The sequence below is a fragment of the Drosophila pseudoobscura genome, chromosome 3 (genome assembly GCF_009870125.1).
Source record: "Drosophila pseudoobscura strain MV-25-SWS-2005 chromosome 3, UCI_Dpse_MV25, whole genome shotgun sequence".
Taxonomy (NCBI): Eukaryota; Metazoa; Arthropoda; class Insecta; order Diptera; family Drosophilidae; genus Drosophila; species Drosophila pseudoobscura.
The window spans coordinates 23046799-23073646 of NC_046680.1; the positions used below are offsets into that span (position 1 = coordinate 23046799).

The 26848-nt window shown below is 45.0% G+C and overlaps 4 protein-coding genes across 25 annotated transcripts; 1 reads left to right on the plus strand and 3 right to left on the minus strand.

The window, feature by feature from the left end:
* Nucleotides 1-450: 450 nt before the first annotated feature.
* On the minus strand, nucleotides 451-11290 carry LOC6899110 (microfibril-associated glycoprotein 4). Of its 9 annotated transcripts, none has more exons than XM_033378809.1 (6): nucleotides 11056-11290; nucleotides 10487-10997; nucleotides 9845-10419; nucleotides 8851-9774; nucleotides 2479-2664; nucleotides 1815-2410 (listed from the first exon to the last, which is right to left on the minus strand). In XM_033378809.1, the coding sequence occupies exons 1-3, from the start codon at nucleotides 11237-11239 to the stop codon at nucleotides 10233-10235; spliced, it is 882 nt and encodes a 293-aa protein (XP_033234700.1). In that variant the 5' UTR covers nucleotides 11240-11290; the 3' UTR covers nucleotides 1815-2410; nucleotides 2479-2664; nucleotides 8851-9774; nucleotides 9845-10232. The 9 variants fall into 9 exon arrangements, 7 of the variants coding, with proteins under 7 accessions (XP_033234700.1, XP_033234702.1, XP_033234701.1 ...); XM_033378811.1 differs by having other exon boundaries at nucleotides 8851-9384; nucleotides 9445-10419; XM_033378810.1 differs by having other exon boundaries at nucleotides 8851-9360; nucleotides 9421-10419.
* Vrp1 (Verprolin 1) lies at nucleotides 2989-26434 on the plus strand. Of its 14 annotated transcripts, none has more exons than XR_004468909.1 (11): nucleotides 13450-13494; nucleotides 13584-13992; nucleotides 14076-14368; nucleotides 14705-14859; nucleotides 15115-15507; nucleotides 15716-15846; nucleotides 15921-16393; nucleotides 16923-17063; nucleotides 17139-17439; nucleotides 25670-25864; nucleotides 25901-26434. XR_004468909.1 is itself a non-coding variant. In XM_033378798.1 (10 exons), the coding sequence occupies exons 2-10, from the start codon at nucleotides 13584-13586 to the stop codon at nucleotides 19289-19291; spliced, it is 2634 nt and encodes an 877-aa protein (XP_033234689.1). In that variant the 5' UTR covers nucleotides 2989-3072; the 3' UTR covers nucleotides 19292-19642. The 14 variants fall into 14 exon arrangements, 12 of the variants coding, with proteins under 12 accessions (XP_033234689.1, XP_033234696.1, XP_033234690.1 ...); XR_004468910.1 differs by having other exon boundaries at nucleotides 16923-17040; XM_033378798.1 differs by lacking the exons at nucleotides 13450-13494; nucleotides 25670-25864; nucleotides 25901-26434 and adding exons at nucleotides 2989-3072; nucleotides 18954-19642.
* On the minus strand, nucleotides 11585-12778 carry LOC6899111 (fibrinogen C domain-containing protein 1). Its single transcript, XM_002138992.3, has 4 exons — nucleotides 12626-12778; nucleotides 12508-12569; nucleotides 11883-12452; nucleotides 11585-11807 (listed from the first exon to the last, which is right to left on the minus strand). Exons 1-4 carry the CDS (start codon nucleotides 12683-12685, stop codon nucleotides 11654-11656), a joined length of 846 nt encoding a protein of 281 aa, XP_002139028.1. The 5' UTR covers nucleotides 12686-12778; the 3' UTR covers nucleotides 11585-11653.
* On the minus strand, nucleotides 20130-22978 carry Plekhm1 (Pleckstrin homology and RUN domain containing M1). Its single transcript, XM_001362028.5, has 6 exons — nucleotides 22817-22978; nucleotides 22252-22751; nucleotides 21494-22189; nucleotides 21277-21440; nucleotides 20701-21223; nucleotides 20130-20643 (listed from the first exon to the last, which is right to left on the minus strand). The coding sequence occupies exons 1-6, from the start codon at nucleotides 22947-22949 to the stop codon at nucleotides 20500-20502; spliced, it is 2160 nt and encodes a 719-aa protein (XP_001362065.2). The 5' UTR covers nucleotides 22950-22978; the 3' UTR covers nucleotides 20130-20499.
* Nucleotides 26435-26848: the final 414 nt, after the last annotated feature.

Sequence of the window (26848 nt, forward strand, 5' to 3'; positions counted from 1 at the left end):
TGCCTTTGTACACCCTATTTCGTTGTTTTGATATGAAGATCTTGTTTTCCAAACTGTTTTTTAACAATAAAAATCCAAAATAAGAAATATTCAATAAAAATCAAGAATAATAATTATAATAATAATTATACAATACAAATCAGAAATAATCATTATTTAATCACAATCAACCTATTCTTGGTCTCTGTAAGAATACAATAAGCTGCAAAATACCGTTGTGATATTTAAAACAGAGACGAAGTTGGTTTGGCGTTCTTTGGAGACTGGGAGGACAAACAGTTTTTCAATTCTATAACACCCATTTCCCCCAGGGTATGCCCAGAAACATTTTACGTGAACTAGCAAATTCACCAATAAATACTCGTTTTTGATCTTCCCTCGAATATTAATAAATGTATAGAACATTTAGCCACGCCAACATAGTTTTATCCAATTAATGAATCAATTTTCTAGTTGACTGGCATTTTTTGAATACTTTCTTTTATTGGATTTAGCCTAAAAACTGGTTTTAGCGAAAAAGGTAAAAAAAAAAAAAACGAAAGAGAATAGTCGTTCATATTGCTCAATTTAGAGATTCCGTTGATTAATTCTATTAGTTCCATTAGTTCTGCCCACATAATTTTTGGCCGTTTATGAATACATTTTCTACAAGATTGGTTAGTTTTTAGTCCTGGCTTTTGTATTGTATTTTGACTAAAACAATGTTTAAACAAAATAGTTCAACAAAAACAGTCGCCATGTTGCTGGTATTTGAAGAAATGTTGCGTGTAAGCCGTAGTATAGGCCTTTGTATTTCCTATTTCGTTATTTTAATATGAAGATACTGTTTCAGCAGACATCGTTGGCCAGCTCAACCTTTAGCTGAGCTCCTCACTTTACTCGCGGCTGGGTACGCAAGTAGGCGAGCTGTCTGGTCCGACGCACACAGATCCCGATGCCTCTCGAGCTCTTGGACTGTTTCACCGGATTATACTCCGCTGCAGTATCGTCTTCGGACCTGGGGTCCTTGTAGACGGCATTGTGGAAGGTGGTAACCTGGCACACTCGTCCAGAGTCTTTTCGCTCCATCTTCATCCGCAGCTTGGTCGCGTTGCACCTCGAATGCAATGTCCAGCAGGTTCTCTATTGAATTTTTAAATTCTTTAAAAGGGCATGCTTGACGGCGTGCTTTACTGCGAGAATACATTTCAGTATGCAGTGATTTTTAGATATTTCGGCAGATATCGTGTCTTTCCACTCACCTTGTTGATGGGAGACTGAAATTCTCCTAGCCGCTTGCAGCAGTCGACCTCATCGTGGCCGTTGTCACAGTTGGTGGTACCATCGCAGGCCAGGGCCTTGTGGATGCACTCGCCGGACTGGCAGCTGAACTGATCCACCCGGCAGGTGGGACAGCCCACCTCATCCGACTTGTCTGGGCAGTCCTTTTGGCCGTCACAGCGTCAGGAGGCGGGTATGCAGTCCTTGTTCATGTCACTATTCCCCGCCACTGGGGCCGCGCACGTGAAATGATCTGGCTCATAGGCCGGATACGCGCCTTGTCCTCCAGCAGCATCAGATGCTTGGAGCACTTGGTGCGACTGTGCATCCGTTGTCCACACGGCAGTGATGTCGGTGATCTGCTGCATACGCTACAGCTCCGCGGAACAACGCTCTTTCTCCAGTCAGGTCTTGTCGTCCAGACAGTACACAAAACCCCCCCAGGCGGCAATGCAAGATAACTTGCGAGATGTGCATGGAAACAAGGGTTTTTCTGTAGAGAGGGAACAGGGGATTACACATATGTCCAGAGGATGCCCATATTTGTTGCTTACTTGTTCTTTCCATCGATTCACTTGCCATGGGCATAGTAGATCATATCGGACTGTTGGTCCAGGGCCAGCGCTGACTTCTACCAGCTTGCAGGCCAGCTTCACACGCTCATTGCAAGCGACTCGGGCCCGAAGCTAAAAGATGCAATGTTTTAGAGCCCAGCTGAATAGGAGAGAGAGCTTCCCCATGGCTGGACACCGGCAGCGGCATATTCGGGCAGTCTGTCATAGCTGGGGCACGTCCTTATCGACATCTGCGTGATTGGCCAGGGCAGCGCCGGCTTTACCGAAACCAGCCATCGGCTGGCTTTAGGACGATGGTGTTGCCGGTAGCCAGTGTGGGTCCCAGTTTCCAGGGCAGTTTCAGCGATTTGCTCTTGTGCCACTTATTTGTTGATAAACAGTCCGTGTAGAGCATCTCTGGGGTGGTCTAGGGGCTGAGGCAGGGGGAGTAGTGGGCTACAGCAAAGGGCGCCGCCGATCTTCAAAACGGCCGTCCACGGGAAAATCTCCCCACACAAATATAATATAAAGATTACTTCATTTGTTTCTCAATTGAGTTGGCAGTGCTTTGATAAGTCGCGACAGCTGATCGACAGCTGGTGGTGGCAGTTTCTCAATATTGATGCTGTTGTTGATTATAAAATTAATATCGATGTTTTCTCACCTCTAGCACTCGATAGTGAAATATCACAGGGAAGCTCGTGAAATTTTTCCACAGTCCATCTCTAGCAGCCAAGTCAAGTAAATTTTGTTGCTTCTCGAAGTTTGCAACGAAAATCCATAGATTCGCAGATTATAAAAATGTTGCAGCGTTAGTCCCTCGCCCAGGCAACAATCATAGCGAAATGTGCTAAGAAAACGAGCAGCGGGAAACGAAGTAATAATACAAATCTAGGCGCTGATTGCTCTTTATGTGGTTGTGTGCGTGGTGTGAGTGAGAGTTCTGGTGTAGTGTGCGTGTGTTTGTGTAAAACCACAAAAAAATAGTCAAATTTGTTATTTATTGTAGTTTTTTTCGGCTTCTCTTACACTAAACCTTTGCATTTATTCGCGATCATCCGTTTGCACAAAACACATTACAAATTCCTGCGTGAAAGAGAAGCCCGCGTCTTCTGAAAACTCTTTTGGAACCTGTATTCTACACTTCCCTTCCCTCTATGACAAATAGAATTAACTAATATCAAATCGCCGACAATCGAATCGGACGAGAATTTCACTCAGAAAGCAGCAACAACTTAAATCCGAAACCCGCTTCAAGGTAAGTTTGTTTGTTTAACCCGTTCTTTGCATACATTCACACATTCTCATGTTCGTACACATATTCATGTACATACACCAATATGCAGAGCAGCTGTATTTGCAAATTGTAGAGTTATTGATAAAGCTTATCTCTCTGGCCTAGCAGCAACGGTATAAGATATCATAAATTATGGAATGCAAGCCAGGGAACCAGAGAATGGGGTTCCTTATCTTATAGCCCTCTAACCAAATAGCACCCAGTCAATTATATGCGCCTACATTTGAATGCAAGTTCTAGTTGTCCGTTAGGATTTGCCGAGTGCAAAGGAACATAAAAAACGTTTTAGATCTGGCTCCCTACCCAACCAACGTTTCGTAAGGGTGCAACAAACTTTAGCTTCTTTGATTTTTCTTTTAGCACCGACTGCACTTTACTTGTTTGTTGGCTGTCTGTCGCGTTTGTTTTAATCACATTAAGCAAAACGCCTGGCACGCGACGCATGACGAAAGCGGTGGCGACGTCGTCTGCAACCAGAACCAGGCATACCCATGCATACCACACCCCAGCCCCAAGCAGCCCCATCACTGACCTACAAAGAGTACATTGCACGCCGTCTGCTCTGCCGCGAAACTGCATACATATGTACATTTAGGGGTGGGTTTACACTTTTTTCCAGAGCTGCGAATCTTATTTGTCAGGGAAACGCTCAATTTGATGAGACCGAGAAGTACACCCAACAGTGATTCAAAAATTGGACTCCTTTCCGTTGAAATGTCGAATACTCTTTGCAGCTGAATAATTGTATGGCCATCAGAGTTGGCAGGAAAGAGTCTCAAAAGGCCCCACCAGCAGTAGCACCAGCCGCCGCCGTCACTCAGACGAGAGTTCAATGTCATTGGCGGGGGGTAAGGCAGGACAGGAGACTGCCAGTCTATTGTTGAGCCTATTATCCCCTCTGTTCACACAGATACAAATACACGTATACACGTAAAAATCACGGTCAGAGCATAAAAAGGTGTATACATATATACATGCATATCGAGTGCTGCTGGAATGACACATGAATAGATCGTATGGAAGGGGAGAGGGCCGCGAGTACCGCCTGACCGGGAGAGCTTTTGTCAGCCTTGCGGGCGGCCATTTGTCAGCCAAATGTGGTTGTTGCCGTGCATGTTTTGTGGACTGCATCATTCATTCCCCCACATTGAAGTTTGATTGGCACGTAGCTGTAACGATTATATTTACTCTCTCTCGTTGATTCTCTGATTTATGCGGGATACTTCCTTGTGCAAGCTGGAACTGAATTGTGAAAGCACAGTAGAGACTCGGCCGCAAGGGACTTAAAGAGTCCCTCCTTTCCATAATGATATGTGGATCGTGTCCTCACTTTAACTGCAATTCCCTCATGCTGAGAGACGGTTGGCCTTTTGCTTCCTCAATTCAACTCGGAGCATGTGGGGGGTGGGAGGATGGATGACTCACTCACGGCTCGTGTTTGAGTTGGTTTACATCATTCTTGTTGTTGTCACATGCGTTTGGGTGTATAAGTGTATGCAAAGTGCCGAACCCAACACCGTTGTTGTCATTGAGTGGCGTTGCTGTCGCGGCTTCACTTTGCATTGCTCTCCTCTCTCCTCTCCACTCATCGTCATGTGTTTGCGTTAGTTATTTAAGCACTGTGCGACGGGGCTGAAAACCGCATTTTAATAAACCTCATCCCCAGCAACAGCAGCGGCAGCAACAATTACTACTACAACAAGTGCAGCAATGAAATTTTGATCTGACTTTGTGTTTGGTTATATACCCTTGCACAGGGTACTTCTATTTTAAGCAAACATTTTTTTGGAAGAGGAAAACCCATACAGCTGCAATAGAAACGATCGATCTGAAAAAGTATCTAACGCTGCGGCGTCCAAAGAATAGTTTCTCTTGTTTTTGTAAGTGAATATGTTCCTTACGTCATTACACTCTTGCCAAGAGAGGGGCTTACTAAAGAGCTGAAGGCAGGTACATAGATACAGAGGTAGGTGCAAATATAAAGAGCGAGTCGCTGGACGAGCAGCAGCAGAGGACGGGAAGAGGCTGCCAATGATGCATGCAAAATGATGCCCGGAGAAACGCTTAGATCAGAAGTTCAGAAATTCAAAACGCAGTGTGTCTAAAGATTTGTGTGTCACATGAAATATATGTTATGTATGTATGTACAAATTTGTTTATGTATGTATGTATGGGATGTACTTTGAACTGCAAGCGACCCAAGGTTGTCGGAAGGTTGATGCTCTCTGAGTCCGACTCAGACACATATACATACTTCGAAATAGGCATCTGGTAATCAGAAAGAATCCATGAAACAGACATTCACCCGAATTCGGAATAACTTGCAGATTTATTTCCGTTTGATCCCCATTGTTTTTCACTCTTTTCGAATACTTTACTCACCAAAATGTTTCTACGTCAAACTCTGCCTTGTATACTGATCAAAAATATTTGGCATAGGAAATGGTGTGTGGAGCGTGTTGTCTCTGCGTTTTCGGCTCTGGATGTGCTTTGCACTGCGATCACACACAAGTATTATAATCATGTGGCGTAGCTCTTGGAATTTCAATGAAATGCTGACCAGTCCCACACCCCGTCCATCCCCCTCTACCTGTGCATTGAGCCATGATGATCAAGAGCCACACAACTTGCTGCACGACTTGCAATTGAAATGTAAATGTTAATTGTTAGTCCAACGGTTTTGGCTGTGTAATTGGAACTTGAGGCAGCCGAAGCTAAATCGGCAGAAGAAACAAAAGAAATTGAAAGCGAAAGTCTGTGCATACTCGTACATATGTACATAAATATGTATGTACCTATATAAATCCGAATAAATAAATGTACATACATATATGGTGTGGATTATATTCACCAAGAATCGCTCAGAACAGAGACCACACCGCATGAATCACTGTGAAATTAACATTTCCATCTCAGACTCTGATTCAGAGAGATGTTTGCTTGACCAAATGAAGTGAAAGGAAACTTTAGATTAGATATGGACCATAGAATAAATATACACACTTGATCATAATAATAGGTACACCTTGAAGCTTTTCATTAATAAGTAGTTTTATCGTACTTTAAGTGTTGAAAACAAAATTTTGTTTGGTATGTTTTATTTGTCAATGTATTGCAGTTCCGTGGCAAAAAAATGAAACAGGGAAACCGCCGAATAACAGAGCTTTAAGCGAAATTGCGAGTTGACATCACATTATGGCTGATCAAAATAATAGGTACAGCGTCAGTAAATTTTGAATATCAAGTGAATAATTTGGAAATTCTTGACTTTTTGGCAATTAAACATCCATTTCATTTAACAAAAGTCTAAATATAAACAAATAATTATTTTTTTCTTACAAGAATAGATATGTCTTATTGTACAGCCCAATTGGCTCTTAGTCTGAAATGAGAAGTCCAATCTCTTCGGGCCATTGCCAAATTAATGAAAAGGTCCCATAATTTTGTTACAATGCTTTAAAAATTAAAACCTAGTCAGGAAACTCGCGGAAAGCCACAGAAAACAACCATAACACTTGACCACTACATACTTTTCTTTAAGAAATAAGGACCCATTTAAGTCGTCAAAGGCTATTGCATCAGAAATTGCACTAGAAGTTAGTGCTCCAACGATCCGTAGACGGCTACAACAAGCCAGCCTTCCAAGGAGAATAGAAAGAAAGGTCCCACTTACGCGTCAAAAAAATTTAGCCATGGGGCAAACTTTTGCTAAAGATCATAAAGACTGCGCAGGATGCGCCGGAGAGAAAAAGTGGAGAAGCCTTTTATGGAGCGACGAAACTAAAATAAATTTATTAGGGAATGAATGTGAAAGCAATGTAGGAAGCCCTAAACGAGGCAGGAAGCCCAAGGCACACATCTAAGCTTTTGACCAACTTTTTTGAGGACCAAACAATAGACGTTTTAAAGTGGCTTCCTAAATTTTCCGACTTAAATCCAATGGAAAACTTGTGGGGAGATTTACGAAACAAAATTAGCTAAGTTTTCATTTTCAAATAATCAAAAATTATTCGTGGGCGTCCAAAAATTGTGGTATGAGACACCTGCCAGACGCTTATTACAAGTACGCCAAAAATAATTGCAAAGTTGACAAAAAATAAAGGTGGATACATCGGATATTAACTATAAATCCCATTTAGGCAACGAAAAAATAATAATAATCAGTTAAAAAACCTTTTTTCATAACAAAACTTGAAGTGTACCTATTATTTTGAGCAGCCTGACATTGACTCTGAAGTACAAATTGCTCTCTTTTCTTTTATAAAATTATCCTATAATATAATAAAGTTTATTTTATTAAAAACAAATACTATTGGTATAATTGAGAACTAATTTTAAGTTTCAAATATTGAATACAACTGCTTTTTGTTATGTTAAAGTTTACGTAGATGTGTGTACCTATTATTATGATCAAGTGTGTATATCACATACATATATGTACATATGTATGTATACGTCTTGTAAGATGAATCACAATAAAATGCAGAATGAAAGATACATATAGGACAGATATAGCACAGGATCTTAATTTTCTGTGGTTCCCCCGAAACTAGAAATTCTCTCTTTAGCATTTAGTGGTTCAACGTAGCATATCTAATTTTGAAATCATTCATAAAAACCGAAATGTAAACACCAAAGAAACTTTTGCGGAAATTGCCAAGTAAACAAAATGATATGCCAAAAGAAGGAAAAGCTAAAGAAGAGAAGAAAACACAATGAAAAGCCTCAATAAATTGCCATCGTTAAGAGAACTAAACTGTCTAAACTGTCTCTTAAGCGTTGTTGCCACACATTTGATTATGCTTTTTCGCCATGCTCTGCTTTGGTTTTGCTTTGGTTCGGTTTGTCTTGGTTTGGGTCGTATCGGATTGGGTGGACACCTTGTCGCTGATACGGGGGGGAAAGGGGGAACTTACGCAACGTTTGCGGTGTCTGGATATTGTCTTACAGCGTAGTATTTCCAATAGGCGTGTTAAGCATTTAACACACAATATTTGACTTACATAATGGATATACATTTTGGACAGTCCCGTCCAATGGCAATTTGTCGGCTTTTGTGTGTGCGTGTGCCGCGAGTGGAATGCCGTAAAGAACGGAATGGTGATGATTCCCGCGATTTGATTCAACTTGATTCGATGTCCATTCCTCCCGCTTGAGATCGGGGGAACATAACAGACACACACGCCCTTGTTTATACGGACATTTGGGGCAATTAACTTGATGACAGTTTATTGGGGCAATCCAAAGCATGCTCGGATGGGGATGGGAATGAGAATGGGGATGAAGACCCCGGAAGGCACACCTCGAAAACGTTAATTGAATGTGTGCCAAATTGTAACGCAGGGAGGAGCGGAGCTAGACCGGACCTCAAATTATTACATTTTTTATGGCAACGTTTAGGAGAGTAGTGACTCATGATCGAACATACTATCAGCAGAGAAATACCTCAAGACAAATCGAATCAATCGTTTCGCTGTCATTGAACCTTTCCTATCGAATATTATTGGAACACACATATGAACATATGTATGTATGTACATATATACTATATGTTGGATGGAACAATTGATCAGAATGATTAGCGGATCTTAATCTTAAACGGATACGACTATACACATAGAATATGACCATTCAAATTTGTGTGCAACCAGACCCCAGAACCACCACCGAGCCAAAAAGCAATGCCCGCCGCAATAAAGATAAGATAGAGAAACTGTAGAAATACCTGGGGTATAATACCTTTAATTTCCAGCGAACTCGCACACGCCCATGAGTCATGCACCGTTTGAGTTAATATTTAATCAAGTTTGAGTGTTTTTCGATACCCAAAAATCTCCCATAAGGAAATCCATAGAGGGAATGCCTCTACCCTCTGCCAAGTGGAGTCATCAAGCATATGTAACTGTACTGTGGATATCATAATCAAACATGCAAACATTCCGACTGAACGGGTTATGCCGAATTTAAATGAGTAAAACAACTTCATTTGTTCTTCGTTTGAAATGAAATCATTCTCGTGCCCACATCCCTAGATACTGTATATACGGACAACGGTTTCTCCGGGTACTGGGGGCCATTTTCCAGACACAGTAGCGTCAGCAGCTGTTCAATTAAGCGGCAATCCGACTGGGTGAATCAATCGCAATGAATCATACGCAGATTCCCATGTGCTGTGCATCGGGAATCGCTCTGAGAGTGGACAGTAGTTGAGGAATGGCCACTGGCCAGGTTTGCACTGGACCTGTCCCACTGTGCCACTTTAATGAGTCGAGTCTACAAAATATTTCGCACGTTTCTACTCACACTCACACTCACGCACAAGGCTAAGCTTACGGTTAAGCGTTTTTTGCTGCTGCTTCTTCTGCGTCTCTTTCTTATTCTCTCATTCCCCATCTGGCATCTGGAGGAGATCATCGGTTTACAACGTTGATGACAGGTGCTGGGGATGCAATCGCAGTTTCTCTTTGTCTGTCTGTCTTCTGTCTGTCTCTCTCCCAGTCTTGCGTGTATGCGCTTGGCTCTATCTGTCTATCTGCTGTGTTGCTGTTTTGCGTGTGTGCATTTGTCACTGGCTTTGTTGGTGGTGCCTGCGGTTTTGCATATCGCAAAACTTGATTGGTTAATTGTGACGTCACAGCTGGCTGTCCTCAGCGACCTTAACAGCTATGTAATTTTATAATTGTACCCACACGCTCTCTTCGCTCTCTCTCGTCGTCGTCTTCGTTAAACTCACAGTTATAACGCGGTACACTCGTTCTCAGGCTTGTCGTGAGTGCGCTCTCTGTGTATACAACACCCTGTACTGACGCACACAATGGAAAAAAGTGTCCTCTCCCTCTCTCTGGCTTTGCTTGGGGCCCAATTGGGGCATCGCATGCGCAGCCGTTGAAGTTCTTCATTTCGAATCCGAGCCGCGAGCGGAGAGCAACGCGTGTTTCACTCATATTAAAAGAATTACTTTTGTTTTTGTCGTTTGTGTGTGCGAAAACCCGAAAATAAAAATAAATCAAAACAAAACCAAAAAAGCAACAGTGAAAACTTATCAAAATGTAAATAAAAACGTATATGCTGATAAAGTTTATCACCAAAAATAACGATTCAAATTCGATTGGAGCTGGAATTCAACTGAAATTGAGGCTCTGCCTGCTGTTCCTATGCCTTTGTATGCTATTGGAGCACTTAGGCCGTATCATAATCTGACTGACCTTATAGCCATAGTCGTAGCCCATCCAGGTCATCCAGCAGATGCCGCGGCCCGAGAGCTTCGCCTCGTACCTACCCCCATCCACGTACTGTCCGTTCAGGTTGCTGAAACCCAATAGAACCGATTGAAATTAGTCTCCAAAGAAATGTTTAGACAGAGCTCCTCCCTCACCTGAATTGACAATCGTCGTACCACCAGGCCCCCACGTAGGTGATGGCACACCCGTGGCCCAGAACATCGTGGTCGAAGGTGGAGAACGGCATCCCCCTGTGGTAGCTCAACGAATCTCCGGCATCCCCCGAGTACCTGCCCAGAACCGCAAGCGGATACGAGGCGGAGCCATTGCCAATCACAAAGTCTTCGTACCTCGCGTAACGGGTACCGCCATAGAAGTCCTCCAGGTGTACGAGCAGCTCGTAGGGCTCGGCCGCCGTCAGGAAGTGCAGTCGCTCCAGACCCATGAAGAACTCTCCGCTGAAGTCGCCAAAGCCATGGGCATACTCCTCCCAACTGCGATAGAAGTTCTCACTGCCGTCCTGGCGCCGCTGGATCACTGTCCAGCCCGATCCCGCCACCCGAGTGTCGCAGAAGACGGGAAAGGGCTCCAGTCCGGGAACTTCTATGGTGTGGACCCCGTTTGTGTTAGTGGAGGCAGCCAGGCAGGATGACGGATAGGCCACAGCTGACAGCAGAGGAGAGATCAATGCATGAATTCCTGTAAATGAAGCCTTTCTACTCACTCTCCTGAGTCATATTCTGTGCGACTACCGCTCCATAGATCTGTTTGAGCTCCTCAATTTGAGATCTTACGCTGGCAAGCACTGCCTCTGTTTTCTCGTAAGCAACTGCGAAATTACTCCGACTGCCATCGGAATGGTGGAAGTAAAAACTCAATATTGAAATGGAAATCCAGTATAGCTCCATGATTCTGTCCTCTCTGACTCGATTCTATCAATCTATTAGACTGGGGAGATAGATGTTCTATAACATTTACAAAACGATTTTCAATCGATTGCCTTATCAATTCATTCCGATTCGTAGGTCAAGTTTCCCTCGCTCGGCGCGATAATCTATCAGGAAGTTGGTAAAACTACCTATATACTAGACCATGATTTCAATGATATGTTCTATATAAGAATCTGATTTATATTCTCAGCCAATTCGCCTGGTGATTCGATGATGATTCAATGAAACCACATTTCGCATATTAATCGAGTACATGCAAATTGTTTACGACTCTCCGTTCCACACTGACTGATCTTCAAGCCATTATGAAAATAAAATATTTTATTCATTGAGAACCCGCTCCTCCTCTTCCTCCGCTGTCTCTCGCGTGAGTCATGGCTTTGGAATATTTCGGCACTTGGGTCTTATCATCATTTGGGTTACCTTATAGCCGTAGTTGTGGCCACGCCACGAGCGCCAGCACATGCCCCGGGCGAACATTTTCTCCTCGTACTTGCCGCCCTGGATATATTGGCCATTTAGATTGCTTTAGAGATCATAAATATATACTCGCATGAGATGATTATACTATAAATGCACTTAAGATAAAAGAAAAACGTACCTATCGAGGCAGGCATTGTACCACCATCCCCCCAGATAGTAGAAGGCGCAGTTCTTGGTGAACTCCCGATCGTTGTCCCGATCGTATGTGGAGAACTTCATCTTGCGGTGCGATCGAAGGGAGTCTCCGGCCGTGCCCGTGTATCTGCCCAGAGCATTCATCGCATACGCATCCTCCTCTGTGCCGAGGGCAAACTCGTCGAATCTCGCGTGCCTCCGCTCCCCATCAAAATCCTCCAGGTGGACGTAGAGCTCGAAAGGTTCGAGGGCCGTCAGGGCGCGCACCTTCTCCAGTCCCAGAAAAAACTCTCCCTCGAGGTCCCCAAAGCCCTGCTTGTACTCCTCCCAGTTCCGGAAGAAGTTTAGGCTCCCGTTGGTGCGTCGCTGTATCACTGTCCACCCAAGTCCTGCCAATTGAGACTCGCAGAACACGGGAAAGGGACTCAGTCCCGGGACCTCTATGGTGTACAAACCGTTTTGGTCGATTGCTGCCGTCAGGCAGGATGTGGGAAGCAGCAGGTTGATGCTTTTCTGGGCTCTATTCGGGTGCTGTTGCAGTTCTTCCTTCAATCTGTAGAATGGCTGTGGTTCATTCTTCAGTGTAGCATTATTCTGTGAAAGCATACCTGGAGAGCAACGTATCTGCCTTCTCATAGATGGCCTCCAATTGTTCTACCAAATCCAACGACTGTTGGGGATGCCTATTCATTAAAGTTTTACTTTTTCTTTGGTTTGTGGACTTACCTCCGAGAGACGGAGACGAACGGCCAGGAAGCAGAGTGTGCACCAAATGGTGAACTTCATAGTGGAATTAAATATTGAATCGGAATTTCCAATGAATCTATTCGAATTGATTGAGAATTCCTATTTACAGAACATTATATGGAAATCACATGAAGAAACGGATTCATTCGCCCCCCGTCTTATCAGTCGAGCTATGGAAATGCTTTGATTATAATTTCCTGATAACTGTTGGGGCTATTCGATTTCGCCTATAATATATTAAGAGAGCATCGCGACAACACCCATACACGTATTGTAAGATCTGCACAGATCACGTGGGATGGCCTCCGGCTGAAGGAGATGTGGGATGTCTGCCCGGTCCAGTTCCTGTCAAACTCTGCAGCTTCACGCGCCGCTTGAGCTTGAAATTTCTTATGTTGGCTAATACCCTTCCCAGTCCCAGAGAGTACATCAAATCTTTGATATATCAAATCTATGGACTGCTCCATTCGCATCCGTAGAGCACTGCAGGCTTCGGTGCGTGGGAATGCTGCTGCTCGCCGTCGCTGGCTGCTGGCTATCGAGGCGTCAATCTCTAGAAAAGACCAAACAAAACACGACATAAATAAATAATAAATAAAATAATAAGTATAGAAATTGTATTATTAAATCTCTGTGTTGGAGCATGTCTGTGTCTGTTTTGTGAGTCTGTTTGCGGCGTGTGGGTGGCGACAGCGGTCTCCGCGGTACCTCCGCTTTGGAAGTCTCTCGACGCAGAGCAGAGCCAGTCTTGAGCCAATGCCCCTACGAGGCAGACGCAGAGATTGTGGCCAGAAGGGAAGACCTGATCAAAAGCGAGAATGAGACTAAAGAAAAGCTCTAACAAAAAAGTAGAATTGCTCTAAACATAAATCAAGAATATGTAGCTCTAAAGGAGCAACAAAATTAACCCCAAAAATCGTTATATTTGGAATTGCAGATGGCCATACCGCCACCACCGGGACCACCGCCACCGCCAGGGCCCCCGCCGCCCCCGGCCATGGGCGGCTTGAAGCTGGGCGGCGGTGGAGGCAAAGGTGGTGCAGATCCCCGCTCTGCCCTCCTCAGCTCCATCCAGAAGGGCACCAAGCTCCGCAAGACGAACACCGTGGACAAGAGCGGACCGGCGATATCGGGGAAGGTATGTGGAGCAGATGCCGCAGCAGGAGCGGGAGTTGGAGGCGCCAAGCGCACCCTCAATAACAACACCAGCACCAGCAACAACAACAACAACAGCAGTAGTAGCAGCAGCAGCAGCAACGGCCTTGGCAATGGAGCCCCCAAATTGGGGGGCCTGTTCGAAGGCTACTCGCAAATGCCGAAGCTGAAGCCCGTGAATGGCTATCGCAGTAGGTTCACAAATGTTAATTCAAATTATATATTTCGATGCTCAATTGATTTCCGCTTTCCGCCAACGCACACGCACCTGCAGCCGGAGCAGCAGCAGCAGCGACTCCACAACCACCAGCCGGAGTAGCAGCGGCCGCAATAGCACAGCAGCAGCAACGAAGCCATAGCCCCCCCACAGCCGTCACTGCCGCTGCCGCATCCAGCAACGGACCCATGGACTTCAATACAGAGCTGGCCATGCACCTAACATTGAAGCGCCAGAAGGCGCAGCAGAAGCAGCAACAATCGCCGCAAGCACCCAGCGGCACCCAGCATATCAATGCCACAGAAGCAAATCTGAAAACAAATCGGGGACCTCCACCGCAACCGCCAAAGGTGAGGGCAAGGCAGCCATGTACGGATGGACCCACAGACGGCAGAGTGTTTAAATATAGATCTCACCATATTAATGAAAATAATTAGGGAGGAGGAGTGGGATAGATGTTAAGAGTGAAAACACGAATGCTGTTCAAAGTACTTCTATAGAAGAGAGCGTTATTTGTGAGAGAGGAACGATTGATCTTTGGAAAACAATAGAAAGCCTGTATAGGAATCAGTAGAAGTTCAGGAGCATTGACATGTGAATATTCTCTAGCTAGAATTCGTATTTGAAGAGCTCCCAAGAAAAATAATAATATCTAATCCATCTGTTGTTCTCTACCGCCGTCACAGCAAACCAACTCAAGTGATTCGATATTGGAGCGCATGAATATCGCACCCCGCGCTGCCCTGCCACCAGCTGCCGCCGTCAAAGCTGCCTCGCCCACGCTCTCGGAGAGCGGCAGCAACAGCAGTGGCAGCGTCAAGAGAAAGGCGGGCAATCTGAAGTAAGTTTATGCTTGGATCCACCAGCAGTCCGGCACCTCCGACATTTGATACTCTTTTTTATTTTTTTTTTTATTTTTGAAACTTTTGTTAAAATTCCACATTTTCTTTCTTTATTTTCGGGTGGATTTCTTTGCCGGGCATTCGTGGTTATCTTCCTATCTCACCCGCCCAACCACCCACTCACCCAAACCACACCACACCACACACCCATCACAAATACAAACTACAAACGACGCTATCCATGGTATCCACAGTATCTCGTTAGGGAATAGTTTTGTAAATAGTTCGATGGCAAAAACCACTGCGAGTGCTTCCACGACGTCGCTGAACTCGAGCAGAACGTCCTCGGCAGGATCGCTACGCAACCTGGCGCCCAATAAGTCAACTTTGTTCGGTGGTGCGGGTTCTTCTATTGGTGGTGGTGGTTCACAGCAAACATCGCCTCCATCCACGGCCACGCCCACACCGTTGCCATCTCAAGCGCAGTCCCATACGCAAACACAGATTCAGTCACAGCAGCAGAAGCCGGCCATCAGCTTTGGCAAGCCGAACTTTGCACCAAAGCCGCCGGGGCTCCAGCAGTTGATTCTGGTTAACGGGCAGCAGCGTCCGGCGGTGACGCGGCACCACAGCATGAAGTCGCCCAGGTATAGAGTACATTACGGTGCAGTAAACCCTAGCTAAGTATGCACACCGCTTGCTTCAGTCACCCCACGCTCCAGTCAGTCAATCCATTGATATAGTTTGGGTTTTGCTTTTGCTTATCTTTATGGCTTTCGATTTGCATTGACTTCTGGCTATAGCCCCGACTATTACCCTAAGCGCTACTAATATGGGTCTCTGCCTCCTCCACAGATCTCCGCCAGCGTCTGGGCCTATGCTGCCTCCCACCCTCCAGCATTTTGGGACGATGCGGGCTCCGCTCCAGCTGCAGGGCATCGACGGAAGCGTCGCCAGCATGCGCTGTGCCCCCAATCCACCAAAGTGTGAGTACCTCAAAGAAAATCGCCATGATGAGAGAATGGAATGATGACTCTCCTCCTCCTCCTCCTTCCTGTAGCACGACCATCGGTGAAGCCTCCACCTCCGCCAACACCGGCGCGGAGCTTCTCCAACAGCAATCTGAGCAACATCGGAGCTGGATCATCTGCAGCGCCGTTAAGTGCCGTCAACACGGCCCTGGTGCAGAGTGCGGCGACTACGACTCAGGCCCCTTCGACTCCCATTACCCAACCGCCCTCCACTTCGAGTAGCAGTAGCAGCGTGGCCGCCCTGCGTGACCAGTTCCGTGCGGTTGGCATCGGGAACGGTATGAATGGTATGAACGGTGGGAATGGGAATTCCTCGCCACCGCTGCCGCCGCTGCCTACCCCAGCATCAGTGTCGTCGGCCTCATCATCGACTACGGCCAGCCCCAAGTCTTCGACCGTCCGGCCAATCATACTGAATGGGGGACCCATCATCAATCCACCAGCCCCGCCGCCGCACCGCAGCTGTCCGCCTCCACCGCCGCCGCAGCGACAATCGAGCACTGTGAGTAGCCAAGTAGCCAGAGTAGCAGTATCAGTACCAGCAACACAACAACAACAGGTTGCCCCAAATGGCAAAGGTGACAGTTGGCTGGCCTCCACCACGCAGAACAGACTTGGAACAGATATAAGGAGCGGAGCTCGTGAGCTACTGTCCAGAGAGATGAGATCGTGACGGGTATGGATTCTCTCTGTTGTCTCTGCTATTGGGGTTCCACCTGTTCAAATCAGTCACAGCGTCACGGCCATAACCTATCCCAAAGAACGTTTGCTTTTTGCGCAGTGCAGAGCTTACTCTCACTGCGCAGGCGCTTCTCCGAGCAGCTCCTGGCTGCGCACTTTTTGGGGCACGCCAGTCGTACTTTTTATAACTCACCTATTTTCGTGCCAAAGAGAGGGGGAGGTGGGGGAGATTGATTTTCCAAATGTGAGACGTGACCAAAACACACGACACACGACCCTCCATTCGCTTTGTTTTTCGGTCCATTGCTTGTCCACTGAAAGGCCGAGCTCTCATTGATGCCTTCTCCCAGAATGTTCGAGTGAAGCACTGGTTGTTCAAGAGGCTGTTCTCGCTTAGCAAATATCTGAAACGGAACTACTGCCACAGCCGCCCACCATTCAAGGTTATCAAAATGCTGATGCTCCACGGCAAGCGCAACGTAACTAGAGTTGTCCGAGATTACCCACGATACTCACGGTATCAAAAGCCACATAACTGACTCCGCTCTCCTCTCTCCATCTTGCAGGCTGGATCCGGATCAGGTTCGGGTGCTGGAGCGCCAGTGCCGCCACAGCGTCACTCATCCATACGGCCCAATGCCCCGCTGACTCCACCCACGCACATGGCCAACGCCTCGCATCAGTTTGGCAGCAATTCAGGACTGTCGGCAGGAGGAGGAGCAGGAGGTGCAACTGTGGGCCGCCTGGTCATCGATTTGGAGACAAAGTTCGGGAAGCGATTCCACAACGTGACCGAGTTCCCCAAGCCGCCGCCGTTTCTTAATATACAAAAAATCTATCCTAGTCGAACGTTTAAGGCGAGCAACGGTATGTAGTCGTCTGTGAGCGTGTGAGTGTGTGTGGGTGTGTCTGTTCTGTGAGTGCTTTAAATACATGTGTATAGTATATGGAGATACACAACCACATACACATATGTATATGTTTATGTAACTGCGTTTATTCTTATATACACACATGGAATGCAATGCTGTTACATATATAATTATGTAATTGTTTCTTAAGGCACATGCTCTGTCATTTCGCATACAACGATTCTTATCTTTTATACATACAACTCATGCTATATATATATTATTTTAAACATGTATTACTTACTATTATGATTATGATTATTATTGTTTAACACACTGAAAACCCATCCAATCGAACACAAAGAAACAAACACATGAAAATGCATACAGATTTTATAATAACCAGGGCAGTTTTAGGAATCTTTTTTGGATTATTGTTGTTTTATTTTACTGTTAACGAGCCAATAAATAATGAATGTATAAAGAGTAGAAGAAGCTGGCTGGCTGCCGAAGCAGTCGAAGCGAAGAATGTTATCTTGTATATTGCATAATACTGAAGTTGAATAGCTTTATCCAAACACTATCTTTCTTATACCATCTAATGTTAAAGTTTGTTAAATTTCACAAGAAGAAGAAGATAGGGAGATGAAGATCAGATACGATCGACATCTCCATAAAATATGTTAACGAAACGCGATATTACCACTAAGCACACACAATATTATTACGCATAGCTATAGACATATCCCGTATATATGTATATGTACTATGTGTGTGTATGTAAAGCGAAGTCCTTCCATATATCACCGTATCCCCCTCCCCCTCAATCCATCCACACACAACACATTTGAAATACATGTAGCGCATTCTTTTTAATTGTACTCCACTCCCGTCATATCTTTTATATATCTTACCTATCTGCACGCGCATATCTAAATGCATATGCATACATAGGCATACACACACATATTATGTATATCCGACATCCGATGCGATGAATTTTAGTTCTAGTAACAGGCACACTACGAGTATAATTGTTTGTTTTAATTTTAAAGTTATCTTTTGGATGGAACAATAAACCAAAATTCGATTGGATTTACATCAACATGTGAACCATTTCATTTGTTTTGTATTATAATTTATATATAAAACAGAAAAGAGCTACAGGTGTTCCACTGTTCGCTGTCCGTTATACTTCATTTTTGTATTGGTTGTTATCTTCAGTGGCTCCTTCTGATATACCGAAGTATGTCATACAGTTTTGCATTCCTTTCGTCACCTGTTTTGTGTTTCTCTTCATTTGTGACGTCTTTGAGCTCTTCTTTCCACTGCATTTACACCTGTGGCAGTTCCTTTCTTTCCTTTCCGTTTATAATTTGTATGCTTCGTTGGAGTTTTGCCTGCGCAAACATTGATCAAGATATTACCATATCGATCCCATTGATCTATATCTCTATATCTTGCGCTATCTATCCATTTTTTTAAATATATCTCTCCCCACTGCCTCTCTCCCTCTCTCTCACACTTCAGCTGCCGCCCAGACGCCTAGCAACAACAACATCAGCATCAACAACAACATTTCGGCTGTCTGCAACAACAATGCCAGCATAAATACCAATTCAATGGCTCCGGTGGGAAGAGGTTCACTGCCGCCAGCACTGAAGCCAGCCTATGCACCACTGAAGAAGCATCGGGCACCTGCACCACCGCCTCAGGCAGGCGTGGCCGCTGCCACAGTGTCCGTAATACGGCAATCTAGTTTCTTGTACGGCGGCGGAGTAGCCGGAACGGCCGGTAGTGCCTCCTCCTCCGTTCGACCCCAATCACAGGCGGCGGGAAGTGTGGCGCGCAACTCGACGGTCTGCTGAGACGATCCATATCGTTGCCCATGAGTTGTACATAATGCGGATATACGGTGTGGCACGGTGCGGAGTGATTGTACTAAATTTTACGAAAGGTTGATCAAATAAAAGTGGAACAATACCAAATACCACTCTTCTGAGGGACGAATCGAATCCCAATTTTTGCGCGCAACTCTCTGTAGCGTCTTCCCTGGCAGCACTTGGCAAGCAAGCCAATCCTTAACCATAGTTGTTCGTTTTGTATATAGGAAATAGCACCTAAAGTTAGTAAAATTATGAAAACAGCAATATAGCAGCCAGCAAATCTTTTATAAGTATATGCATTGTATCTGTATGTTTCAATACGATTGTATTGTATTTAGGAGCGCCTCTATATGAATATCTTACTAGACTGAACCTGTTAAAACCCAGCAACAACACAACTAATATAGATACGAGTATACTCGAATACTTGGAGGGGGGAATGGAATACTCTGCACTGGGATACTTGAAGAGCCTCTAGAGTCTAGACTCTAGTGCAACACACGAAGAAGGTTAGATGCAATACCTAATCGAAGCACAACTGAGAGCATTTCAACGAATCTTGTCATACATTTGTCACCATTTTAGAGTCTAATGAAACTAGTGGTAATACCCAGATTTGTGTGATAAAATCTCTCTCAAGTATCTAATCTAAGATCTATCCGCAATTGGTGAACATTTGTTAAATCTTTTTGGCCATACATACTGTATGAATGTATACAGAATAGAATGTAATACGAGTACTGCTCTACATAAATATTATTATTACTATTATTATTATTGAATTCAATTATTGTTGTTAGACATGATGTCACTAGAAGTATTATCCAGCATTTAACATAACGTTTTATTCAGCATCCGAATCAGAATCATTGCAGTTATCAGATAAATAAATTCCAAAATCATTCCGAAAACTTTGAGCAAACTTTGAACTTGTCATTGGCTTGGCCCAAAGTTGACGCAACGAACGCGGCAAGTCAATCGATATCTACTATATAAACGATTATATATGTATGTGTATATAGTGGATATTTGAGTAAAGTGTGTGCAAATGCTGACAAGACAAGCCATAACATAACAGTAAAGCACTTAAATCTAGTTTAAAGGTAAAGTAAAGCCTTTCTTGGGGTTAGCCATAATAATATATCGCACTTTTACAAACTTATTCGTTAACAAAACTATCGGATTTTATCCTAGGCCGTCTCATGCTTTTCCTTGAGGGTTTGCACGGCCTCTTGGAGGCCTTGATCCTCGCGCTTGCGTCGTCGCTCGCACTTGGGACATGGCTGCTGCTCGTTAAGACACTCCGCATGAAATACAGCACCGCAGGCCAGACACTGAAATTAGGCATTCAATGAAAACAGTCGGCGAAAAGAAAGGGACGACTAGCATACCCGAAATGTGGTGCTAATGTGGAAGGGATAGAGTACCCTAGGACTCTGGCATATCTCGCAGATGAAGCCCTTCAGCTGGCACAGACGACACTTAAGTACGTGCGCCTCGCCCATCTTGAAAGCCTTCTGTAGCTGCTGGCACAGCGCGCCCCGCTGAATCAGACCCAGATCCGCTATCGAGTACTGGTGTATATGCTCGTAAAGGTACTCCCGGCCGCAGAAGAAATTCTGCAGGAGCTCAATGCTGGTCGGCGCACACGTGTAAAGGTATGCGCGTATAAAGTTGAGCCGAATGCGCAACGACTGGAGTTCGGCCATTGCATCGGAGGCAAAGTAAATGCTGGGATTTAGCAGCTGCATGTCCAGAAATGGCTGCGACCTAAACTCGGCCAGGAAGGTGGCCGCCCGCTTGCTGACGCTGTACTTGCGAAAGTCCCAATTGTAAATAATGCGCGCAGGAATCAGCTGCGACTCCACATCCATGCAACTGTTGCAGTAGTAATTCCCGCTGAAGGCGCAGACTCTGTAATAGATGAACTTTTCAATTGATGGAACTCCCGTCTTAGTTCCACTCACTGAAAGTTAGTGTAGCCTATTCCAAGAGGGTGCTGACAGCTCTTGCACAGAAATCCCTGGGCATCCAGACCAGGCTCCCGCGCCAGTTGGCAGAGCTGGGCCACCATCTGCTGCAGCTCCGCCATGTCAAAGTCCGAGGCGAGCAACTCAAATTCGGAGTTCGTCTGCGGAGAGAAAGGCGGTAAGGTTTGTTGGCTTTAGGCTCTATGTTGCTTACATCTAGGGACTGCAAGTCACTCAGGTCGTCGGACACAGGGGGCTCGCTCTCCCGCTGAGCATGGGCCACATTCAAAGTGGAGGCACTGGCCCGAAACTTCTCCCAAATCTCCGACCAACCAGCTCCACTTTCGCGGTTGTTCTCGTGCTTCCGCAGCAGGGCGTTGTAGCTGCAGCGATCTGTGGTGGGAGAGCGTAGGCTGCTCGAGCTGCTCATGCTCACGGACCGCTGAAAGAGACGCGATGCGGACGGCTCGGTGGCCGTGGGCGAGAGATCCAGGTCGCCGGACCAGGAGGTCTGCATGAGATTGGACAGGGAATTGCTGCCATGGGGCAGACTGGTCAGTTCTTCATCTGCCAGGTCGGCGAAGGACTCTTCTATATGACGCTTGAACCGCTTCCGGGACCTCTGGTTGCTCCCCGAAGGAGCCACTGGCTCTCCAGCTTCACTCGTTTCTGCTGTTGCTACGGGCGGGGACTGTTCCTCGTTTATGATGTCCATTTCGTCAAACTTTTGTATGAGAAGTTCGAGGTTCTCGCGCTGGCTCAAGTCCGGCACTCCGAAGTTGCCGCTCCGGCTGAAGGGGCTGTTAGAAATGGACTCTGAGAAGAGCTCATTGGTCTGCAGAGGCTGTGGGGTGGGTATGGTCACAATATCGGAGCCCAGGGAGCTGGCTATGTCTACTCCACTGCTGATCTGTAATGAAGTATTCAAAATAGTCAACCATACAATGAACTAGATTATGGACCAGTGCATACCGGACATGATTTAAGGGCAGGCGTCCACAGATCCGATAGCTGCAAAGAGTAGTCCGGCCAGTGGTTTAACAGGCTCGAGTTAACCGGCAAGTCGAACTGGACGTAGGCCTCTAGACTCTCCATAATCTTGGAAGCCGTCTCCAGGCCATCGGCATCCTTGGCCAGAGCGTGTCGCTTGTAGTAGTGCGACATGGCAGAGCTATTCTTCCGCATGACGTTAAGGTACGACGAGAACACCGATTCGTTGAGCGATTGGCGCACCCAGGCGCGGCACTGGCCAATCTCCGAGGTGATCTGACTCAGACCCTGGATCTGCTCGATCACCTGCTTGTGCATGAACACCATGCAGGGGGACCAGAAGCTGGGATCTGGCCGTCGCTCCACATCGCCCGCAATCACATTGAAGGTGGCCCAAAGGAACGAGTCCTTCAGGCCATGCAGGAACACCGCCTCCAAGGTGGTGCACAGTGCACTGGTCTGCTCGCACAGCCCCACAACCTCTGAAATGTGGGACGTCCCCTCCTCCTACATTAGCAATGATTCATAGAGTGCACCCAGAACTTACCCAATCCCTTCTGCTTGACCTCAAACTCGATCTCGCGGGCATTCTCGTTCAAAGTGTTTATCAGCGCTCCCTTCACGACATTTTCGCGCTTCGACGAAAAACTATTGTTGAGGCTACGAAACAGGGAGCTCATTGGTCCGTAAAGCTCTTTGTTTTGTTTTGGACCTTATCCATAAGATATACGGTCCGACCCTCAGAAATATACCAAAATATACCGTCTCATTTGAAAAATATACCGTAATTATACTCACAAATTCAAGTTCTATTTTACATATTCCTCGTTTTTGATATTCCGTCGAATATTACTTGCTATATAGAACATTTAGCCATGCCCACATAATTTTATCCGAATAGTGAATCTATTTTCTAATTAACTGGTTTATTTTTAATACTTGTTTTTATTGCATTTTGCATATAAAGAGGTTTTAGCGAAAATGGTCAAACAAACCAAAACGAAAGAGGATAGTCGTTCCTATTGTTCAATTTTGTTATTCCGTCGAATATTATTAGCTAGATAAAACAATTTGCCATGCCCACATAATTTTATCCGATTAGTGAATCCATTTTCTACTTGACTGGCCTATTCTAAATACTGGATTTTATTGGCTGGTTGTTAAGGCTACGAAACAGTGAGCTGATTGATCCGTAAAGCTATATCTTTTGTTTTGGGTTATCACCACTGTTGCCATTTTAGCTTATTTTAGGGAGATTTGGCTTATTTTAAAATCAAATAGCTTGAAAAATAATTGAAATGCTTATAGCTTGAAATCTAACTTTTTTCAAATTTAATTTAGCTTTTTTTGGCTTAAGCAAGTTTAGTACAAAAGAATTTTTGTTTTTGATTTTATTGTAATATTTGTAACCAGTACCCTACACTTGTTGCCATCCAGTCGTGAATTTACAAATAAGTTTAAACAATGTCCACTAAATTAATTTCTTTACATGGTAACAACTACATCTTTATGTAATTACCATGGAGCCCCATGGAACCGCCAGTGTGAAAACAGCTGATTCCACCTAGGGCTGCAGGTCGACACATGTCAGCGAATGACGAGCTGTGTGAGCTCCAATGTGTGACGTCTCCGCTAGGTGGTAACGGCTCTATTTGAATTTACAAATAAATGTCTATCCATCTTGTTTGCAGTTCAGATGGCAACCAAATGTTTTTCAAGCCAATCAAATGTATCTACGATATGTCTGTTTCTACCGATTCCAGCTAATCTTCTCGAACCCGATCTGGTTATTCTTGACTTTCTTCAGTCACGGCCCGGCCCCATCAGAGAGCTTATGTGTGTGAACACTCGATTATGGCGAAAAAATACCCTACGCAAATGGCCAACAAAAAAAGTCTGTCCCAAAAGACAAATTATTAATGTGTTTCTTTGTTTCTCTGGGCTTTTTTCGGTTTCGCTTTGGGTTTCAATGAACCGTCATATCTTGCTTACTCGCAATCGTATTCTATGCAGGGAATGACTCAACTAGCATTTTTGCAGTAATTCCCAAGTTTTCAGATTTATTTATGAAAGACAAGTCCAGTCCCATCCATCCCATGAGACAAGAAAAACCCGATGCACCCCACCCCCTGCTTTAAATAAAACCAAAATCGAAATTTGTGTTAAGGTCGCGGTCGCTGTGACCAACAAGAGCTAATGTACATACATATGTACGAGTATATATGTATGTATGCTTGTATGTTGTTGTTAACGCATTTTTCAATATTTTTGCAATAAAAAAGATGCGCCGTTGTGGTAGTATCTCTCTGTCTCGTGGCCCGAAGCAGCCGCCGTCAACTGGTTCAGCACTCAAAATGCCGAATGCAAACTGGTCGGCGGTTTCCATCAACGTTTCGAGTGTTCCAGTGTGATGATGTTTTTGGTGTTTTTGTTTTCGAAAACGTTTTCCATGTGGGATGCGTTCGACAATTGCATTATATTGAATTTTATTAATACGAAACTGGTTGCGAAATCGTAAACAACATAAACAATTTGGCAAACAGTGATTACGCGATGTGTTAACCTTTTAAGTTTTCCCCCCAAAAAAGATAGAGCATCCTCGCACGAAAACAGCTAGCGGAAGTCCGACTTGGGGCCTGAGTCGCGACTGTTAATCGGATTCGGTGTGAAATTAATAATTATAAACAATTAATAAAACCCCATCCCAGGAGAAAGGGTTGCTCGGTTCGCTTCGGTTTCGGTTTTGGGGTCGCGCAGGCGCAGGCGCAGACCCCACTCTGGGTGTCATTTCCCAACGGAGGGAGAGACTCTATTAAAGTAAATAATATATAGCTTGAATGCTTTTTAAGCTTTGCTGGTGTTGTCGCTGACTTTGCAGTATTCGCAGAGACAGAGGGCTGCTCCTAATGCTACCAGAGCTATACTCGTACCAGAGCCAGACCTGGCCCTACCGTTCATTTCCATTGTTTTGGGCCAAAGAAACGAAACGAAACGAAATTTATAAAAACGTTTGTTTTCGTAATACAATTTTGATTACTTCTTTGACGCCGCTGAGTCCCGGGTCGGGAGACCATTGATGGGCTTTGTCTCAGTTCCCGGCCCCTTTGTCCGTCTCTAAGCGTTTTGATTTATTGTCGGGCGGCGGGCGCCGCGCCGCAACCAACAAAAGCCCAAAGCTACTGTTGGGCATTGGGCGGGATACGGCCCATTTGGCAATATCTTTGCTGTTATTGTAGCAGTAATAATAGCAATGATTCCCGATGATGATGCCAAAGCTAAACAAGCAATCATTGACATCACAGATACTGACACATGGCCGCTCTAAAGGAGGGGTACGTCTACTACGAGTACGTGTACTACTAACCCCCCAACTCTTGTGTATCCCCTGTACATAATATAGAAAGCCCAGCGCCATTGTACTACGCCCGAGACCGAGGTGACGACCCATCATAAGGCGGTAGGAAGCTGACTCTTTGATCGTCCAAAGGCAAATGCCGGTAATATGCTCAAATGCGGAACCAATAAGCTGACATAATTTCGTTTGATAGGTTTTGCTTGGGCCAAAACATAATTACATTCCAGAGACATCACAAAGGTATGGTTACGGTCGGGCTTTTCAATAGGATTTCAGGGTAATTAGCGCATTATTTACTGAATACCATAGACGTTGGATAGTGGATGGGTTTATCATTCAAGGATGATCGTTATCTATATGACCGGACCAGCAGAAACATTCTTTACAATACTGACGGCACATCGTACAAGTTCGCCTCCACATGCCGATGATCTAATCAATGATCGTGTTAATCGCTGGAACGGGCTTAAATGACAAAAGTTCATCGATCACTGACTCCGCACTGATCAACGCATCTTCATTGATCTATCAACTCAACGTCTGGCCTGGTCGGGGTCTGGCTCTGACTGGATCCAGCCAAAATTTCAATGCAGCCCGACTCGCCCCAGAAGACTCCGCAGGCTTCGGGCTTCGAATGTCAATGTTTCTGTCAACGTTGTTTTTAAAGACTGACTCTGACGACAGTCACTCTGAGAACAGGATCTGTCGGATCTGTGATAAATGGTTCGCATAAATTATGCATTGTTAGCATAATATTTGACAAAAATCAAGCCAAACCTGTCAACTAAAAATAAAACAAAGCCAAACACATTCGTTTTCAATTTCCATTTGCATTTTGACTGCGTGTGTTTTTTCTGTTGTAATACCCTTCTAGGGGACGGTAATGGTAGAGACATCCAGTCTGTTTCCACGAAAAGTAGATCCTCAATGTTCGAATTTTTTCTGCCTGAGATTTCTGTCGATATAGTTTGAGGGTATGCTAATCTTCGGCCAAAAAGCTACCCTTTTTTCTGTTTATGATAAATTTCTATATGTCTGAGAGTCGTTTTGCTCGTTTGGTTTGGAAATGGTCGGCTGGAATGTTAAGCGGCTGTTAGCTGAATGTTGGATGTGGGAATGGGCTGTGCATCGGATCAGATCAGATGGGGCGGTGCGCAGTGGCTGACCTTAAACGTCATTGGCAATACGTCAGCGTGTGTGAGTGTAGAAAGACAACAATTACAT

Bases quoted from the DNA above. Each gene is read 5' to 3' on its own strand.
- LOC6899111 (XM_002138992.3), bottom strand. From the start codon at position 12,685: ATGAAGTTCACCATTTGGTGCACACTCTGCTTCCTGGCCGTTCGTCTC. The intron at 12,570-12,625 runs GTAAGTCCACAA...CATCCCCAACAG, and splicing joins TTCGTCTCCGTCTCTCGGAG to TCGTTGGATTTGGTAGAACA. The intron at 12,453-12,507 runs GTATGCTTTCAC...GCCATTCTACAG, and splicing joins GCAGATACGTTGCTCTCCAG to ATTGAAGGAAGAACTGCAAC.
- Plekhm1 (XM_001362028.5), bottom strand. From the start codon at position 22,949: ATGAGCTCCCTGTTTCGTAGCCTCAACAATAGTTTTTCGTCGAAGCGC. The intron at 22,190-22,251 runs GTATGCACTGGT...ACTTCATTACAG, and splicing joins CTGCCCTTAAATCATGTCCG to ATCAGCAGTGGAGTAGACAT. The intron at 21,441-21,493 runs GTAAGCAACATA...TTCTCTCCGCAG, and splicing joins GTGACTTGCAGTCCCTAGAT to ACGAACTCCGAATTTGAGTT.
- Vrp1 (XM_033378797.1), top strand. From the start codon at position 13,465: ATGAGACTAAAGAAAAGCTCTAACAAAAAA. The intron at 17,064-17,138 runs GTCCGAGATTAC...TCCATCTTGCAG, and splicing joins AGCGCAACGTAACTAGAGTT to GCTGGATCCGGATCAGGTTC. The intron at 17,440-18,953 runs GTATGTAGTCGT...CTCACACTTCAG, and splicing joins AACGTTTAAGGCGAGCAACG to CTGCCGCCCAGACGCCTAGC.
- LOC6899110 (XM_033378813.1), bottom strand. From the start codon at position 11,239: ATGGAGCTATACTGGATTTCCATTTCAATATTGAGTTTTTACTTCCAC. The intron at 10,998-11,055 runs GTGAGTAGAAAG...CTCTGCTGTCAG, and splicing joins ACAGAATATGACTCAGGAGA to CTGTGGCCTATCCGTCATCC. The intron at 10,420-10,486 runs GTGAGGGAGGAG...ATTGGGTTTCAG, and splicing joins TACGACGATTGTCAATTCAG to CAACCTGAACGGACAGTACG.